Source organism: Thyridium curvatum (assembly GCF_004353045.1).
Source record: "Thyridium curvatum strain D216 chromosome Unknown NODE_8_length_716436_cov_74.480370, whole genome shotgun sequence".
Lineage (NCBI taxonomy): Eukaryota > Fungi > Ascomycota > Sordariomycetes > Thyridiales > Thyridiaceae > Thyridium > Thyridium curvatum.
The window spans coordinates 591,278-607,804 of NW_022156763.1; the positions used below are offsets into that span (position 1 = coordinate 591,278).

Genomic DNA, 16,527 nt, shown 5'->3' on the forward strand with positions numbered 1-16,527 from the left:
AAAAGCCATCAAGCGATGTTGGTGTTGACCTAGTTAAATCGGGCGGTTCTCCCATTACTCGCGCTCGATTCCCCGCTGGACACGCCCTGTCGTTGACAATCTGACCGCAAGAGCGTCAGCAACATCATCTTGACGACCAGACTATTAACAATTCTTTTTTTTACGCGCGAATCACAGTCAACAGCCGTACGAATCATTTCAGATTTGCTCTGCTCCCATGCAAGGAAGAGCAGCTTGTGCATCCAATTGGCGGCTGAGGATGCCCAAGCCGGACTTTGCAGTGTTGAAGTGTCTCCAAACCATCCAAATCATCTACACAAGAAGGAAACAAGCCCCTCATGATAGCTTTTCCGTGAACGAACCTTGGCATCACGATTGACATAGGCCATCGCACAGTTCACATCTGTCAAAAGAGAGTCAGCCGAACCGTGACTCCACTTGAATCGAAGCCACGTTTTACGTCCAAGACAAGTGCTTCGGCTGATGCGGAGCTAGGCCTCAACGAGCTTCGGCCGTGCCCCTGACAATTTAGTGAAGAAAGATCTCGCAGAGACCAACAGTCGTACAACACCACGGGTCATCCTCCTCTTATTGCAAGAAGCAAATGCAGGCGCAGAACCGATCTGGATTGGCCTCGCCTCGTGGTCAGACCCTCATCCCCTCATCTATCCGAAATCCCGGCGAATTAAGGTCCGCGAGGTAGCATCTGATGATCGAGTACGACCCTGGGACTGCCCTTCTCCACAGCGTACAACCTGGTAAGGGGGTGAGTTTCGGCCCACCCAGCCGGAAACAGGCCAGCACGGCGCGGCCTCGTCCCCAACAACTAATCCATGTCTGGTCGTGCCGGCCGCCTCCTCCGTCATTGTTCCTTTCGGGTTGGGCCATTGGCCGTGGTGCCACTGCTGGGGTTCACCATGAGGCCCCCTTCATTTCGCTGCTGATCGTGCTGTGTCCACACGCGTGCGGAGCTCGAGGGCCGCGAATGCCTGATTCTTTCTGCTTGTGCTACGGATGTCCACGATGACAGCCCCGGGACTAGGTAGGCCCATGTCGAAATAAGGCTTGCTAGCATGTGTGTCGAGGGTTTATAAATGCGTCCTCGCCCATCTCCGTTGCTTGGTCTCGAGATGCTCTGCAACCAGCGGTTCAACCGAGCAGCAAGCCACAGAGTAGATTCCCGTTCAAACTCTCCAGACAGGTCTCGTCCTCCAAGTCAAGATGCGTAGCGCCACTACCCTCCTGTCCCTCGGCCTCGCGGTCGCCCTCCCTCTCGGAGCCCACGCCGCTTCCGGGTCAGGCCACTCCACCCGGTACGCTCTCTCCAGCCCCCATCTGTGCTGATGAAGGAATGCGCCATCCCGCTGACACTGCGCCAAAAAACCAACAGGTACTGGGACTGCTGCAAGCCCTCGTGCGCCTGGTCCAAAAAGGCCGCCGTGAGCAAGCCCGTCGGCACCTGCGACAAGAACGACAACCCCCTCGCCGACCCGGACGCCAAGTCCGGCTGCGACGGCGGCGGCGCCTTCATGTGCTCCAACCAACAGCCGTGGGCCGTCAACGACAAGCTGGCCTACGGCTTCGCTGCCACGGCCATCACCGGCGGCAGCGAGGCTTCCTGGTGCTGCGCATGCTACGCGTGAGTTCCACCTTGACTTCCAAACTCACGCATCTCACACCCATGTTCCTAACAGCAAGCTTCTTCACACACACCAGCCTGACCTTCACATCCGGCCCCGTCACCGGCAAGACCATGGTCGTCCAGTCCATCAACACGGGCGGCGACTTGTCAAACAACCACTTCGACCTGCAGATGCCCGGCGGCGGGCAGGGCATCTTCTCGGGCTGCAACGCCCAGTACGGCAGCTTCCCGGGCGCGCAGTACGGCGGCGTCTCGTCGCGCTCCGAGTGCGCCAGCATGCCCGCCCGCCTGCGCTCCGGCTGCGAGTGGCGCTTCGACTGGTTCCAGAACGCAGACAACCCCAACTTTGACTTTGTGCAGGTCCAGTGCCCGAGTGAGATCACGGCCATCTCCGGGTGCAAGCGCAACGACGACGGCAACTTCCCCGTCTTCAACCCGCCGTCTGGTGGAAACGGTGGCGGCAACGGCGGCGGCGCTACTACGTCCAGCACTCCCAGCACCCCCACCGGCGGCAGTGGCTCCGGCTCCGGATCCGGTACTGCTGCTCACTGGGCCCAATGCGGAGGTAACGGCTACACTGGCCCTACCAACTGCGAGAGCCCGTACAAGTGTGTCGCTCAGAACGAATGTGAGTGCTGTTCTCTCCTTCCGAGATATGGCCAAGGCTGACTCTTCTCCCCAGGGTACTCGCAATGTCTGTAGAAAGGCAGGATGCGGGGTATGGCAAGGTGCACTGAAGCTAGGCGAAAAGGCTTGACCAAGTGCCCAAATGGCATGGTGCAGACCTCGCAGGCGAGCGGGCGTCACTTTCTTCATGATGTATATATACTTTAGACAAATCAGACTCAGATACGGCCCATCCCAGGTGGCACTCGTTGCTTTCACCGCACCACAGCGCTACTGAAAGCACCAATTGTTATACGATCTGGCCACTCGCGTTGGAGGAAACTGCTGTGACAGCAAGCTGGCATCCCACCCTGGCTCTCATCCTCCAATTCCTCAGCTGTAGGCACTACTGCAACAATACCTACCCTGGGCTGGAGCTGAGACTCTTGGGTGGGTAACGGAGGGGCATTTTACCACTTCGAGTTCCTCTCCTCGCCATATTGTCTCGCCTCTTTAGGACCACTTTACCTTCTTTCCTTCCATTTCTTTGTCTATCGTTACCAGCATCTACAGTGCAGCATGATTTGTGCGGTATGTCTGCATATGCTTCAGCGCACATTGAGAGAAGGTTTCCATCACCAAAGCTTCGAGGATGTGGAGAAGGCAGCAGTCAATGCGTGCCGAATCTGTACGTTACTTGTCGAGCAAGCCAAGACGGGCCCCAGACCTCTGGAAGGCCTTTTCTATCGAACAAGTGGACTATCCGACCGCATAGTAATCTCTGGGTTTCATTACAAGTTCCAATTGAACCTCCGATGGATTTATTTTGAGCACCCAGCGGGATATGGAGACTGTGTCGCCCAGGCCAATCGTGATATTGAGCAGGGGAAGCCATGCCAAGTCCGACCTGATCCCTTCACACACGTCAAGAGACCCCAAAACACCGGCCACGACGACAACGTACAGACGGCTCTCAGTTGGCTTCATCAATGCGTGTCCGACCACACATGTTGTCGCAGCAAATCAGAATCGATAGATAACTTTCAGCCCAAGCGGCTCGTGGATGTCAGCGCCCCCGATGGGCGCCTCAAGCTAGTCATTCGGAATGCCGACATCGTCACTGAACCATATGCTACCCTAAGTCACTGCTGGGGAAAAGCAAAATTCTTCACGCTGACTGAAGCCAACTACAGCGCGGTCTTGCAAGGCAGGGGCTCCTTGCGTGAGCTACCGAGGAGCTTCCAGGAAGTCATCAACTTCTGCCATAGAATGGGTATCAGATATCTCTGGGTTGACAGCCTCTGTATCCTGCAGTCTGGGTCCGGCTCGGCAGATGACTGGCATGGGCATATCGGGGAGATGAGGAGCATATATTCCCAGTGCATCCTCAACATTTCAGTCAGCTGCTCTTCGAACCCTGAAGAGGGTGCCTTTCCCGATAGGGATCCCGGACTCTTAGATCCGATCTATGTCCCCCCCTCTCCCCCTCCTCCCCCCCCCCCCCCCCCCCCCAGCTTCGCACCCTGGGCTTTAATCACTTTTGAGGACGACATGATATCGCATTTACTCAACCATCCGTTAGCAAACCGTGGATGGGTTGTTCAGGAACGATTTCTATCGCCTAGGGTCTTGTACTTCGGACGGGACCGCATATATTGGCAATGCCTGCGACACACAGCAAGTGAGAATTATCCCACGCATTGCCGGGAAAAGCCGTTCTATAAACAAGCATCCAGTAAGCCCCGCGGTGTCAATGTTGAAACGACCTTCCAGCATGAATCTTTCTCTCTCTCTCCAAGATTGTTGTGGGTGGACCGCACACGTACATTGTATCAGATGGACCATGAAGATGTCCCTCTCTCTCCAAGATTACTAGCGATGGACCACACACATTCATCCTATCAGATGGAATGCACTCGCGCCTGGCTTCAATTTGTCGAGCTCTACACTACCACAGCACTCTCTTTCCCAGACGAAGACAAACTCGCTGCCATAGAAGGTGTTGCACAGCATTTTCATAATCTAGTACCTGGTAGTGGGTATATTCAAGGAGTATTCACACACAACTTACCATTCGGCCTTCTTTGGGGGATCAGACAGGATCACCACGTCCCGGCGTCCCTGTCCCGAGCACCTAGTTGGAGTTGGGTGAACTCAAACTCCGGCGTTGAATTCTATAAACGGATTTATAAAACGACTTTTGATGTCTTACTTTCGACTTCCCGTTTCGTGTTGGTCGACGACGTCAACATCAAAGGCCCATTTCATCAACTTCACTTGCGAGGCTTCGTGGAACCTCTGGAAGACGCATATGCCTCAGGTGGGCAGCTCCTCTTGCGTTTCGATGATGGGAGTTTTCAGTACCAGTTCGAGAGCGAAGAGCTTCAGCTATTCAACGAGAGAAAATATTCGATCCTCCCTATCATGCTTGTCTGCGAAAAGATAGAACCTAGTGTAGTGGTCTCTGGGGTCATCGCAGGCTGAATCGTACAAAAGACAAAGCTGAATCACTAGCGACGGGTGGGAATGTACACAGTTCCTATTCCTCAAGAGCCTTCTGCCTCAAGACCAGATATTGATCCGGAGGATATTGTTATCATTTAGGCAGCTTTCTCTAGTCATCAAGAATAGATGCATCATGTAGAGAAACTTTGGGGGGTCCAGAAGAAGAGGCCAATTGATTCATCAGTCTTATACCATGTCCTCAAGGGCAAGGCCAGGGCAGGCATAAACTTCCTTGTAGCTTTAACCCCCCCCAAACACTGTCAAGGTGCTCAGGTACTTCAAATACTTGAACACATCGGTCCAGGTAAATAGCCTTGCAATCCTAGCTACGTATTCAAGGTTAGCTGACTGGCCAGAATTAGAGACGCCTGAAGAGCTGCACAGTCGGGCCGCGCTTGTGAGGCGTTGATGAGCTTGAATGCCGTGGTTCTTCTGGACGGTCTGGGCGTAGCTGATTACAACTTGCCGCAATATGTACTGTAGGTACGTAAGTACTGATACTTAGAGCTCTTCCTAGTGATATACTTGGATTTCGCAATTCCACCTGCCTAGATAGGGTCTAACATCTGAGGAATACGAGTAGTCTTGCACTATTTCAATACAACTGAAATTGATTTACCTATAAAGACTGTGTTATTGCTATCTTCATGGGAAAAGCTAGACGGGCATCCAAAGTAAGAACTACCCTAATATGCCTATGGTGCCGGAGGACGTGAAGACACATATGGGGTTTCTTGAAGGCAGTCACTTTTGCATCTTGTACAGAAGCCGTACAGAAAGAACTCTTGAATTACTCGTTCCATTACTTGACAGGATCACAAGATGATATTTCCGTCCATGCCCCCTGTTGATTGAACTAGCTCTGCTATGACCCGTATTCGTTCTCCGAGCATCTCCTTTCGCTATCTCCTCATCAACTTCTCATCCTTTATCCAACGCGTCCCATCTGACAAGGCTATCAGGGTCGGAGACTGTCACTTTGACATCTTGTAATTACTGTTCGGACCGGCACTGGACCTCCTGCCAGATGAACGGCTGGCAACTGTTAGGGTTGCTGGCCACGCCCAAGTGCGACTGCCCCGGGTTGAGGGGGCAGGGCGCGTGCGCACCACCAGGCGGGAAAGTGATGCAGACGGAGCACTTGCCGCCGAAGCACAGGGGCGAGCCGCCGACCACCAAAGCCGTGGTCGAGCTGTCCTGGACGGAGAGGTCGCCGCTGCCGCCGAGCCAGCCGAAGCCGGTGCCGGTGGGGTCGCCCATCTGGTCCTGCATCCACCAGGTGCCGTTGGTGCCGACGACGGTGCCGGCGTCCTTGTCGCAGGCCGGGTTGTCGACGTGGCACACGCGGAAGACGACACCCGGGTTCTCGCCGTCGACTTCGTACTTGGTGGCGGAGTCGTGGCCCAGGTAGAGGCCGTTGAGCGCCTGGAGCACGTAGCAGTGGCCGTACTCGATGCCGAGGTCGCTACCGGCCTTTTGGGGGCACACGGGGTCCCCGCTGCAGACGGTGGAGTTCTTCGTCGGGGGCGGCTTCTGGGGGACGCAGACGAAGCCCTGGAGGATGCTGCCCAGCAGACAGCAGATGCCGAGTCCCAGAGGTTTGTCGATCCAGAAGAGCTCATTGACGGTCTCGTCACAGCACTCCGTGAGGTGAGTGACGGCCGAGGTGAAAGAGGTGCAGCCGCGAGGTGCAAGAGCCGATGCGGCCGAGGCCGACGCAGCCTGGAACACCAGGGGCAGCAGAGCGGCAAGGGAAAGCTTCATATTGATTAAAGTTGTTTGGGAGTACTTGAAAGAGGACTGAAGATGTTGTTGCGAGTGTAGACAAGTTGTCAACATTGAAGAAAATGATGGGGATCTCAACACCGCTCTTATACTTTTTGTCCTTGGAAGACTTCGTCAACTTACCCCCTTTCTTGACTCCAAATTGCACTAAAATTTTCCCTATCACGAATCCTCTCAGTAGTTGCCATGCCCAGAGTGACAATGAAGATCACTGAAAATATTGCATGACAAAAGGACAATATCGGTTTCCAACGAAGCTGAGACCTCATCAACCACCGTATCTGGCAAAGGCGTTGTGACAAGTACGCATGGGAAAAGCTGAATATGGACTAGGGCCGCTCACCATCAACAGCTGAGCCGAAAAGGGAGTCAACGACCCCGGTGATGTGATAGCACTCATCAAAGTGCAGGAGTAGGCTGGCTGCGCGGTGTAACGTCAGTCAGATTATCGCTCGGGTGCCATGATTATGATCGCCCTCGTCTTCAAGTCTTGTTGACAAAGGGCCACTGCCCCAAACAAATCCCCAATAACCATTGCTCACAGCTCACTGGATAGTTACGTTGTTCGGAAGAACCCGTTGAGAGCTTTCAAACATATTACTGGGCTTGCCATGACCCTCGTGATGTTTCCGTGCCTTCCGAGCTAGTTGATTTGGAAGCTGGAATTAGGATCACATGTATGTCATGCGCGGTTTATGGGCTCTTGACGCAACCCCAGAATCTCGAGTCTTTCAGCTGGTCTTACTCTTCGTCAAGTTCCCGGCTGAGTTTGTCGGTGAACGGGCCTGTGCCGGCACTAAACGGCAAACCTAACCTGTTCCAGCTGACCCTGCATATTAGCCCTAGGGAAGACCGAGTTGACCTCGCGGTTGACGCGGCGCGTGCCGGAAGACTAGTCGAGGTTCTGTGCAGAAATGCAACATGGGTCCACATGAGCGCGCTCTTGATTCAAGGCAGAACCCGTGTCGATCAATGGGGGAGATCACAAAAGGCCTCCACGGCTCGGACCCCAACTGTCAGTCGTAAGAAAAGCACGAAGAGCTGATGCGGGCCGAGAAGGGAGGTGAGGGAGGTTCGCGTGTCGAGCGGACACCCTTGTTCGTGTGCCGGGCCTCGAGCCAATGAATGGGTGGTGATCGGCATCGCAGACGGCACAGCGCGTCCAAGGCCCACCTCTACGGGAGGCCTAACAAAGCTTAGCACATCCACATCTGCTCCAACGAGGCCCACAAACCCAGGATCGTCAACGTTGGGTCATTGAGAGGAGATTCCGTCGTGTCCTTCTTCAAAATGTTGGTCATTCTCATTGGTCCACGAGAGTTGGCATTGCTGAGGCACAAGCTGGCAGAGAACTCCCTCGTTCCACTCGAGAGGACGTCCGAGGTCAGAGTGAGGGCTCGAGGATATGTGTGTGATATGTGTGTGATAGGTGTTGTGCGGAGTAGAGGGGAAAGGAGGCAGGAGTAGGGGAGTAAGCACAGCAGACAAGCAAATCTGAACGTTCTTGCCACAGTGACATACGCATCAGTGATACGATCCACACCGCCGACGAGCCCAAATTTGCTTGCACCACGGTCAATCTGCAGAGGGCGGCCCTGGCTGAGAGCCCATCTGATACCCGGATCAAAAGAAGGTTGGTCTTCTAGCGTACTGCGGCTATGAGAAGTGAAGATCAGGGACCGGGTGTGAGCTATTCCCCAACACAACCACGTTCTCAATACGCACACCCGCGTGCCTCAGCTTCAGCTCCGGACCAAGCCCAGAAGCGAGGAGGTTGTCAGGGCCAGCTGATTCCATGATGTGCACATGGAACGATCCCGGCCGATACGTGAAGTCCAGCCAGATCCTGTGCTCGCCCCCATCAAGCGTCATCCCGTCATCCACATACAACGAGCCCTTCGCCGTCCCGTCCAGCCCCGGCGCAACCATGATGTGGAACGCCTTCTTGCGCAGTTCAGTCGTGGTGTTTGCGCTCTCAGCACGCGTGGGTACCACACAGCCTCCCCGCACATGGAGAGGTATCCTGTCAAAAGGCACATCCTGAATCCTGACCACCTTCCCCTCGCCACGGATCTTCTTCCCCGTATCAAACTCGTAGAACACATCTTCGGGCAGGTACACGTCCACATCCTTACCATCGTCTTCCGTCACCGGCGAGACGAGCAGGCAGTCCCCGTAAAAGTACTGCAGATCAAGAGCGTACGTCTCGGCGTCGCGTGGGTAAAGGAACCACAGCGGGTTGAGCGCCGGCGTGCCGTCCCGCGACTGCAGCCGCAGCGCGGTGTAGAAGTAGTCGAGCAGCCGGTACCGCGTCGATATGGCGTACTTTGCGGCGTCGGCGACGAGGGGCCAGCGGTAAAACTCCTGCGGCGGGGTGCCCTCGTCTGCGTGGTTGCGGAAGAACGGGGTGAAGGCGCCGAGGGTGGCCCAGCGGGCGCAGAGTTTCTCTGTTGTGGTAGACTGGAAGCCGCATACCTGTGCCGTGGGGTTTAGTGTGAGAGGGCACGGAGCATAGAGGGAGATGGCAGATGGGATGGGATTACGTACATCGCTGCCCACCATGGGAATCTGAAAGATGGAAGCGTAGTTTAGCATTCCCGCTATCGACCTTCGGCTGCAATGGTGTTAGCATTGAATCTGGGAAGGAGTTCATGGAGCTCACTAGTGATCCCATCGCGACGCATTGTCGCCGAGCCATCGTTGGACGTATCTACCGGCCCCAGCGAAGGAGCTCCGAGTGATGATAAAAGGTCTGAGATTCGGCCGCCTCTTGAGCATGGCATGTCGGGTGATCAAGCCCATCACTGGCTATTATCAGCTTTTTAAGCAAGCCATAGAGGTTCAGGATGCTCACTCGTCCCATAGAGACTATGCGTATTGTATTCCAAGAGTCCATTGGCATGCACAACGTCGGGCCTGATTGTCTTATCTCGGATGTCACCGCCAGCATTGTGAATCTTGTAAGGAGGGTTGAGAACGTCATCCCCATCTGTATGGTCCGTTCTCCTTCGCAGGTGCATCAGCTTTTGATCGAAGGTAGGGCCAGGCTCCACCTCTTGGGCATCCTGTATATCTGCTGCGGATATATTAAAGCCCGGTAGAGGTCGCGGCGGATCTCGAATCGGAGGTGGTGTTGGCGGGTTGCCCATTCGTTTAGCCTCGCCCTCTGGATCATCACACGGGAAGTGGCAGAAGTTTGTTGGTTCATTCATGTCAATCCTGACAACGTCAGTAGTGTTTCGGCTCAGAGACATATGGCTAGGGCCGACGGGCTTACCAAACGCCATCAATGTCCACACCAGTCTCCGGGTTGAAGGTCTCTTGAAAGCGGCCGTACCAATACTCCAACGCTTTGGGATGAAACCAGTCGGGATACACAGTCACACCCTGCACGTGTCAGAATACCGTCAGTTGCAGTCGGCAGAGTAGTCTACTTACTGGCCAGACAACACCCTTGAAGTCATCGCCATCGGTGGTCTTGACAAAGATGTCCAGTTGTTTTCCTGCATTATATGCTGGGTAGTCCACCTTGCCAACAGCCGGATCGACCATGAGGATGTATTGCTGTTGATGAGCGTGGAGATAGTGGGCGATCTGCCTCATCCTAGACACTGGAAAACGTTCTGGGTCAAATGAGAAGACGCGTCTGCGATCCATGTAGTCGATATCTGTCCACATAGTCCTGATGGAAGTAAGCATATTGCAATAAAGACCTGCGGACATTGCGCAGCTTACTCTAGAGGAATGCCGGCAGCCGAATAGTTGGTGATGACTTCTGCGACCTCGAACCAGTCTTGATATCCGAACTTACACTGATGGAACTAGTCAGGAATGAATTAGCATCATCAGCAGGGGAGAAACTAAGAGATCGATGACTTACTCCGAGACTCCAATATGGGATCATTGCGGGAGTGCCAACGACTTCGCCGTACTGTCTTGCAACCTCCACAGGCGAGGGCCCAGCCATGAAATAGAAATCGAATATACCGCCAATAGCGATGATCTCCATTGAGTATTTATCACTATCGTCTCTGTCCATTTTAATGTCCATGCCATTTGAATTCAACAGCAAGACACCGTGGGTGCCTGACTTTCGATGCTCAAAGAAGGCCGGATGCACGCCATAGAGATTCTGGTTACGCGGAATGCCGGCCGAGTCCCGCGCCCATAGCGTCCGAGTGTAGTTCGTGTTGGATAGGCGGAAGGGGTCAGCGTGTTCCCCGAGACCATAGATGTTGGGATCGGGCGGCAGGGATGTCTTGAGCCGCAAGAACTGGGACTCGAAGACTAGAGCATCGCCAGACGTGTCAAATAAAACCTCGCCTGTGGACTTTCTAGCGATTTTGAAAGTGAATGGGGATTCCGTAAAGGTGAAGCGCAGCTCCGTAGTCTCCGCCGTTGTCGCTAGAGAAGAGGCCGGACGCGGAACCACTTCCTCTGGCACCTGGTATCTGCACTGCGCCCAGTCTTGAATGACGACGTGCAACCGTGAATCTGATATCTCTTAGCATGCAGTTTAATGTTGGACCATATCAGCCAAGCTTACCCGTCTCGTAGGTCGCTTTGAGTTTCAAGTGTGTGATATCATCCCCGAACAAGGCGCATCCTGGTCCAATGACATCAAGATCGGCTTGGATGGAGCTTGCTGTCGTCTCAATGTTGCTAGCAGTATAGCCTTTGCACTCGCCATAATCGACCGCCTTGCAGGTCTGAGCGTACAGCGCAAGACACGTCGATAGTAGGGCGCATTTCATAGTGCCAGGCTTGGAATGGGATGATGGGAAGTGAGATGCTGGATGATTCTTGGTCCGGGTTTAATGGTATCGACAGCTGTCCCAGCGAAACCCCGCGTCACATGACAAACCTGGCAACTGATCAACAGTTGAAAACGACCTTCCTAATCGATGCCCCATCCTGTCTCGAACCAATATCACCCAAATCTGTTGGATATGGAGTACTATCGACATCATACCGTTGAGATTACTACTTGCTCCTTTCGTACGGGGTCGGCAGTGGCTGATGTTACAATGATAGAGAACCCGTGCCAAGACTCGGAGTTAGCCAGTGTGAAGCAATCTGTGATTTGAGGATACGACAAATGACAAAACCGAGGATCGCCCATTGCTCAAATTGAATCATGAAAGGAAGGGATCTCCCGGGCCACTCATTCCGTGTACTCCGGACTTTTGGCAAAGGTGTCAAAGTAGCTCTGCTCATGACCCAGTAGGATACGCGCCTTCTTTGCCTTCACCAGATGTCTCACATAGTCCAAGCTTCGATGCCACGCGACGTAGTCCCGCATCAGTGGGCCCTGAGGACGCCCATTCTCCCAGTTCTCCTTGACATGGAAGAGATCCCCGGTCATAACGATGCAGCCGGCCTGTGGCATCCTTACCTCCATGATGATGGACCCACATGTGTGGCCCGGCGTGAGGTGCAAGCTGACCCCGGTCCAGATATCAAAGACCTCTCTGTTGAAGGTCTTCCAGTTGAAGCGCTCCGGCTGCAGGTAGTGCGGATTGTAAAAGTCACGATCGACGCCCGTGGCGCATCCCCAAAAGGCGTACTTTAGCTCATCTTCATGGCACCAGATCTCCACATCTATGCGAGGATGTTAGTCGCGTTCCTTCGTTCTGTCACTCCCATCCTTACCTGTGTCAATAAAGTGCTCGAGTCCTCCTGCATGGTCGTGGTGGAGGTGGCTCAACACGACCGCTTTGACATCCTTAATGGTACCAGCGCCGGTGGCAGCAATCGCTTCTGGCAGGCCGTGGACGCTCTTCTCCCAGGTTCGAGGCGCACACTCGTTGATCGAGGGATACCAGTGCGCGGCCACATCTTCACAGCTGCCCGAGTCGAAGAGGATCAGGCCGACGTCGGGATGGTAGACCAGCGCCGCGATCATGATCAAGTCGCGACGTTCATGTTTCTGTGGCGGAAGGTGCGGCGGCCAGACGTTTGCTCCAGCCAAGACCGACGAGGCATCGCAGTCGAGATAGCCCAAGTTGAGCAGCTTTGCTACATCGTTAGTGATTTCTGGTGTACGGAGCAGAAAGAAGCGTATGTACCCAAAGCTTCGACCCCTGCGGGAGGGCGTCTGGAATGGTCCCCGACATCAGTGAACAGGCAGATCGAATAGCAAGTGACTGGCGAACTTGACGAGGCAAGAAGACCGGTCGAACCGGGCTTAGGAATAGCTAAGGACCCTACGATCTCAAGACATTCGGTCATTTCAATGAATGCGAGTGGGAACCCGAGACGCGCACAGCCGCCCAAGCAATGCACATTCCCAGGCAGTCGCAGCAGGCTAACCTAGGGCATCGGATGTACCAGATTCCTTACGGAGGTAAATCTTCTGCCGCGCTCGAGCAGCATCTTTTCGCAGAGAATGCTCTGTCAGCCAATGGCTGCAATTGCTTCTCCCCCCGCGACAATACCCGAATGAGTTAGAGGGCGCATGTAGAGCTTGAAGCTCGGATTTGTTGGTGTCTTGGCACGGGCTTCGGAACCAACTTGCCGATGCAATTACCTGCTGATTGTTCTGCAAATATCCCTTTGCAGACGTATCAAAGCGCTCGAGTAGCCGAGTTGTTAGAGTCAGGTACATTATGGGCTGGGCATTTCCCAGCCCATCAACTACCTATGCCTCCAGTACTAATACACATACCTCTCGTCAAATGCGCCCAATGCATGCAAGTCTGCATTATCTCGACGCACTAGCAGGCCTCTGGAAAGACTAGGGCTCTTGACCAAGTATGATTTGGGGCACCGAATCAGGTAATCAGGATTACACATTGCAGATGGACAGAAACATACCCGTGGCCAGTCAGCCTCGAAGTGGCCCTAATCCAATCATGCAGTGACAGCCAAGTCTGCCTTGGATGAGGGCCTTCTGTTCTTCTTTTCTTCTTTCTTTGCTCGGGGAGATCAGTTCCTAACACCATGAGCTCTCGCCGTTTTCTTTGAGACGAATAGCCTCTGCCTTTCGGACGAATCTCCATAATACCATCCCCTGGCTGATATGGCCGAGATAGCTGGGCTCGCCCTCGGCGCTGTGGGACTGGTGACCATGATTGGTGCCTTCAAAGATGCCATCGATCTGTTCACACTCCTCTCAGACACCCGCGATCACGGTCGTGATTACGAAATTCCAGTTGCGAAGCTCGATATTGAAAAGACTATGCTTCTGCAATGGGCCGATCGAGTCAGACTTGTGAGCGAGGAGTACGACAGGCGCTTGGACGACCCGGATACCCAAAAGCTTGTTACTGAGATATTGTCATGTATCTCGCTACTACTTGGTGATTCTACGAAACTTCAACAGCGCTATGGCATGAGTGAGGTCTCACCAAACGATCAGGAGCTCCCACGTACTGAGGCCAAACGCCTTCCGCGCATTGGAGAGGATCGAACGACTAGGTTCATCAATGATTTCAAGAGAATGAACCTACGAATTAATGCGCAGTCGTCGACCACTTCGACGCGCAAAAAGTTCACCTGGGCCATTAGGGACAAGCAAAAGTTTGCCACGCTTATCGACGACTTATCCTATTTCACATTGAAGATCAACGCTATCACGCCGGTTCTACCCCACGAAGACTTTTGTCAACAAGAAGCAATTGATGCAGACCTAGCGAATATTACTGTGCTCAGTAGTGGTGATCTCCGCCCACTCAGTATTCTTCTATCTGCGTCCGCCGACAACCAGCATAACCTTGCTGAATCAATACGTCATTCTTACACCCAGGCTTGTCAGAATCGCATATTGTCTTTGCTTTGGTTTAGAAAAATTGATGATCGTCGGGAGAGCATCGCTGTGGCCCACGAGAAGACTTTCTGCTGGGCTCTCGAACCTCCAGGGCAGACTGATCAGAAGTGGGATAGCCTATTAGAATGGCTCCAGTATGATTTCGGAATGTATTGGATCTCTGGCAAGGCTAGAAGCGGCAAGTCGACCTTGTTGAAATATCTTCACTCAGAAGTTCAAAAAAGGCAACTACTATCGCCATGCGCGGATGGACATCGGTACCAGCTGTATAGCTTCTTCTTCTACCATCTCGGCACCATGCAGCAGAAGTCACAGGACGGTCTCCTCAGGGCGCTCCTATACCAGATCTTGGAAACCCATAGGTCTTTGATACCTGACATCCGCACATGTGGAAAGAAATCCATGATTCCCATCATTCCTTTTGATGTCAAAGATAAGGCACGTAAAGTAGTAGGGCTGATTCAAGAACTGAGGGACATGGAAGGAGCATCAACCACGCCAAGCGGTTGTGATATCGATGGAATGGAGAGCGACGAGGAGTACGACTCTGATAATGGCGAAGACGGGAATGGAGATAGTGATGAAAACGAGGATGAAGCACATGTTGGAGAGGATCCGGAAGAAGGCGACAGTGCCATCAGACTCGATGTGAGAGAGCAATGTGCCGAGGGGTCTCGAACTCCTCCACACGGTCTCTCAATTCACGGAGGGAGTCATCGCCTGACCTCGACTATCCCCCAATTACTGAAAAGACGTAGAAGCGCATCTCCTATGTCAGAAGGTTTGCACAAGGCTAAGAAGTCGAGTCTTGCAGTTGAATGGTTGTCTGAGATGACGCTCCGCAGTATTGTGAGTCAAGCAAACGACAGCGACAGAGCACCGATACATGTGTACTGTCATATATACGAGTTTTATAAACCGAACCTAAGAATATGCACGCTTTGCTATGCTATTATATACAAAGAGGGTATCGATAATGACAGCGTAGAATTGAACGCACACGACTCCGGGTCCCTAGTTGGCGTTGGCTCTTGATCATCTCGCCGAACGTATATATTACACTCCCCTGTTTTCCTGCCTGATGGAGCGCGGATGATCCCCGGGCCCGGTGAGGATGATGTCCTCGCTGCCGCCATCGGACGACAGGCGCGTTCCCTTGATCTCCTTGTTCCGCCCCGCGACCGGCCACTTGCTCGGGCCCTGGGACCCGAAGCTGATGGCCTGGCCCCCGCTTCCGCCGATGGTGCGCAGCTCGTTGCCCTGGCTGCCGTAGCGGTACCCGTCGCCGGTCCCGGACCGGCTGCGGAACCAGTTGGAGCGGCTGAAGATGGGCTTTATACCAGGGATACTGACGGCGACTGCGGCGACAAACGTCTCACGCGAGGTCCAGCCCGCGGCGACGGGGAGCAGCGTCAGGTCCTGCAGGGAGTAGTAGGCGCGGAGGATGGTGGCGATGGCGGTGAAGGCGCCCGAACTCAGCAGGGCGAGCAGTAGGAGGCGGCGCCAGAGCGGGATCTTGGCCTTGAAGATGATGGGCGTGGGCAGGGCGATGATGGCCAGGTCGGTGCTCGCGTTGAAGTAGGTGATGAGGTAGTAGTTGAGGTTACGCAAAGCGCACTGGTCTGTTCCGAGGGGGACGAATTGGGTTAGTAGGTACGCTCTTGCTTCTCACAGCTTCAGACCGCCAGATTCAACCAATGCTCGCTCACCTCCAGGATAAGGTACCACCTGCCACGACTTGTGAACTGGGAGGCACACGCATATATTTGGTCAAAATGGCCCCGAAGAACGACACGGCAGTGTAGCCGGCGACAATCTTCCAGATAAGCTCCGGCCCGCGCAGACCTTTAGACAGTCTGTGCATCAGAGAAAGGACGGCGGACTTGAGTGACCAGACATAGATAAGATAAAGCATCCAGTCGGCAAAGGTGATCTTCTGGCCGATGACGAAGCTCTCGATGACCTCGGGCGGTAGCAGCTTAACCGACTCGGGGGTCTGGCCGATGGTCACTCCATATCGGGTGATGAAGTGAATCATGGTAGTGATGCAAGTGTAAGCAGCGAGGGCGACCGCCATGAAGATATCCTCGAGGCCAAAATTGCTCAAGCCGATGACTTGCCACCGACAGACAAATCGCAAAACGATGACAAAGGCTCCAACGGCGTACTCCCCCCAGAGCTCTGGGTCAGGCTTGGCGCCTGCATTGGCGGGAGTTACCAT

At 53.9% G+C, this 16,527-nt stretch overlaps 6 protein-coding genes across 6 annotated transcripts; 2 read left to right on the top strand and 4 right to left on the bottom strand.

Annotated features, from left to right (window-relative positions):
- Positions 1 to 1,221: 1,221 nt before the first annotated feature.
- Positions 1,222 to 2,344, top strand: E0L32_002142 (uncharacterized protein; the record flags this gene model as incomplete). Its single annotated transcript, XM_031136300.1, has 4 exons — positions 1,222 to 1,313; positions 1,391 to 1,639; positions 1,699 to 2,270; positions 2,325 to 2,344. 4 exons carry the CDS (start codon positions 1,222 to 1,224, stop codon positions 2,342 to 2,344), a joined length of 933 nt encoding a protein of 310 aa, XP_030989250.1.
- A 3,402-nt stretch (positions 2,345 to 5,746) lies between these two features.
- Positions 5,747 to 6,517, bottom strand: E0L32_002143 (uncharacterized protein; the record flags this gene model as incomplete). The annotated part of the gene is made up of 1 exon (XM_031136301.1): positions 5,747 to 6,517. One exon carries the CDS (start codon positions 6,515 to 6,517, stop codon positions 5,747 to 5,749), a length of 771 nt encoding a protein of 256 aa, XP_030989251.1.
- A 1,677-nt stretch (positions 6,518 to 8,194) lies between these two features.
- Positions 8,195 to 11,292, bottom strand: E0L32_002144 (uncharacterized protein; the record flags this gene model as incomplete). Its single annotated transcript, XM_031136302.1, has 8 exons — positions 8,195 to 9,152; positions 9,201 to 9,342; positions 9,393 to 9,757; positions 9,816 to 9,925; positions 9,977 to 10,220; positions 10,274 to 10,359; positions 10,419 to 11,032; positions 11,085 to 11,292. The coding sequence occupies 8 exons, from the start codon at positions 11,290 to 11,292 to the stop codon at positions 8,195 to 8,197; spliced, it is 2,727 nt and encodes a 908-aa protein (XP_030989252.1).
- A 410-nt stretch (positions 11,293 to 11,702) lies between these two features.
- Positions 11,703 to 12,769, bottom strand: E0L32_002145 (uncharacterized protein; the record flags this gene model as incomplete). Its single annotated transcript, XM_031136303.1, has 3 exons — positions 11,703 to 12,139; positions 12,191 to 12,556; positions 12,607 to 12,769. 3 exons carry the CDS (start codon positions 12,767 to 12,769, stop codon positions 11,703 to 11,705), a joined length of 966 nt encoding a protein of 321 aa, XP_030989253.1.
- Positions 12,770 to 13,559: 790 nt separating this feature from the next.
- E0L32_002146 (uncharacterized protein) lies at positions 13,560 to 15,341 on the top strand (the record flags this gene model as incomplete). Its single annotated transcript, XM_031136304.1, has 1 exon — positions 13,560 to 15,341. One exon carries the CDS (start codon positions 13,560 to 13,562, stop codon positions 15,339 to 15,341), a length of 1,782 nt encoding a protein of 593 aa, XP_030989254.1.
- A 21-nt stretch (positions 15,342 to 15,362) lies between these two features.
- Positions 15,363 to 16,527, bottom strand: E0L32_002147 (uncharacterized protein; the record flags this gene model as incomplete). The annotated part of the gene is made up of 2 exons (XM_031136305.1): positions 15,363 to 15,966; positions 16,016 to 16,527. 2 exons carry the CDS (start codon positions 16,525 to 16,527, stop codon positions 15,363 to 15,365), a joined length of 1,116 nt encoding a protein of 371 aa, XP_030989255.1.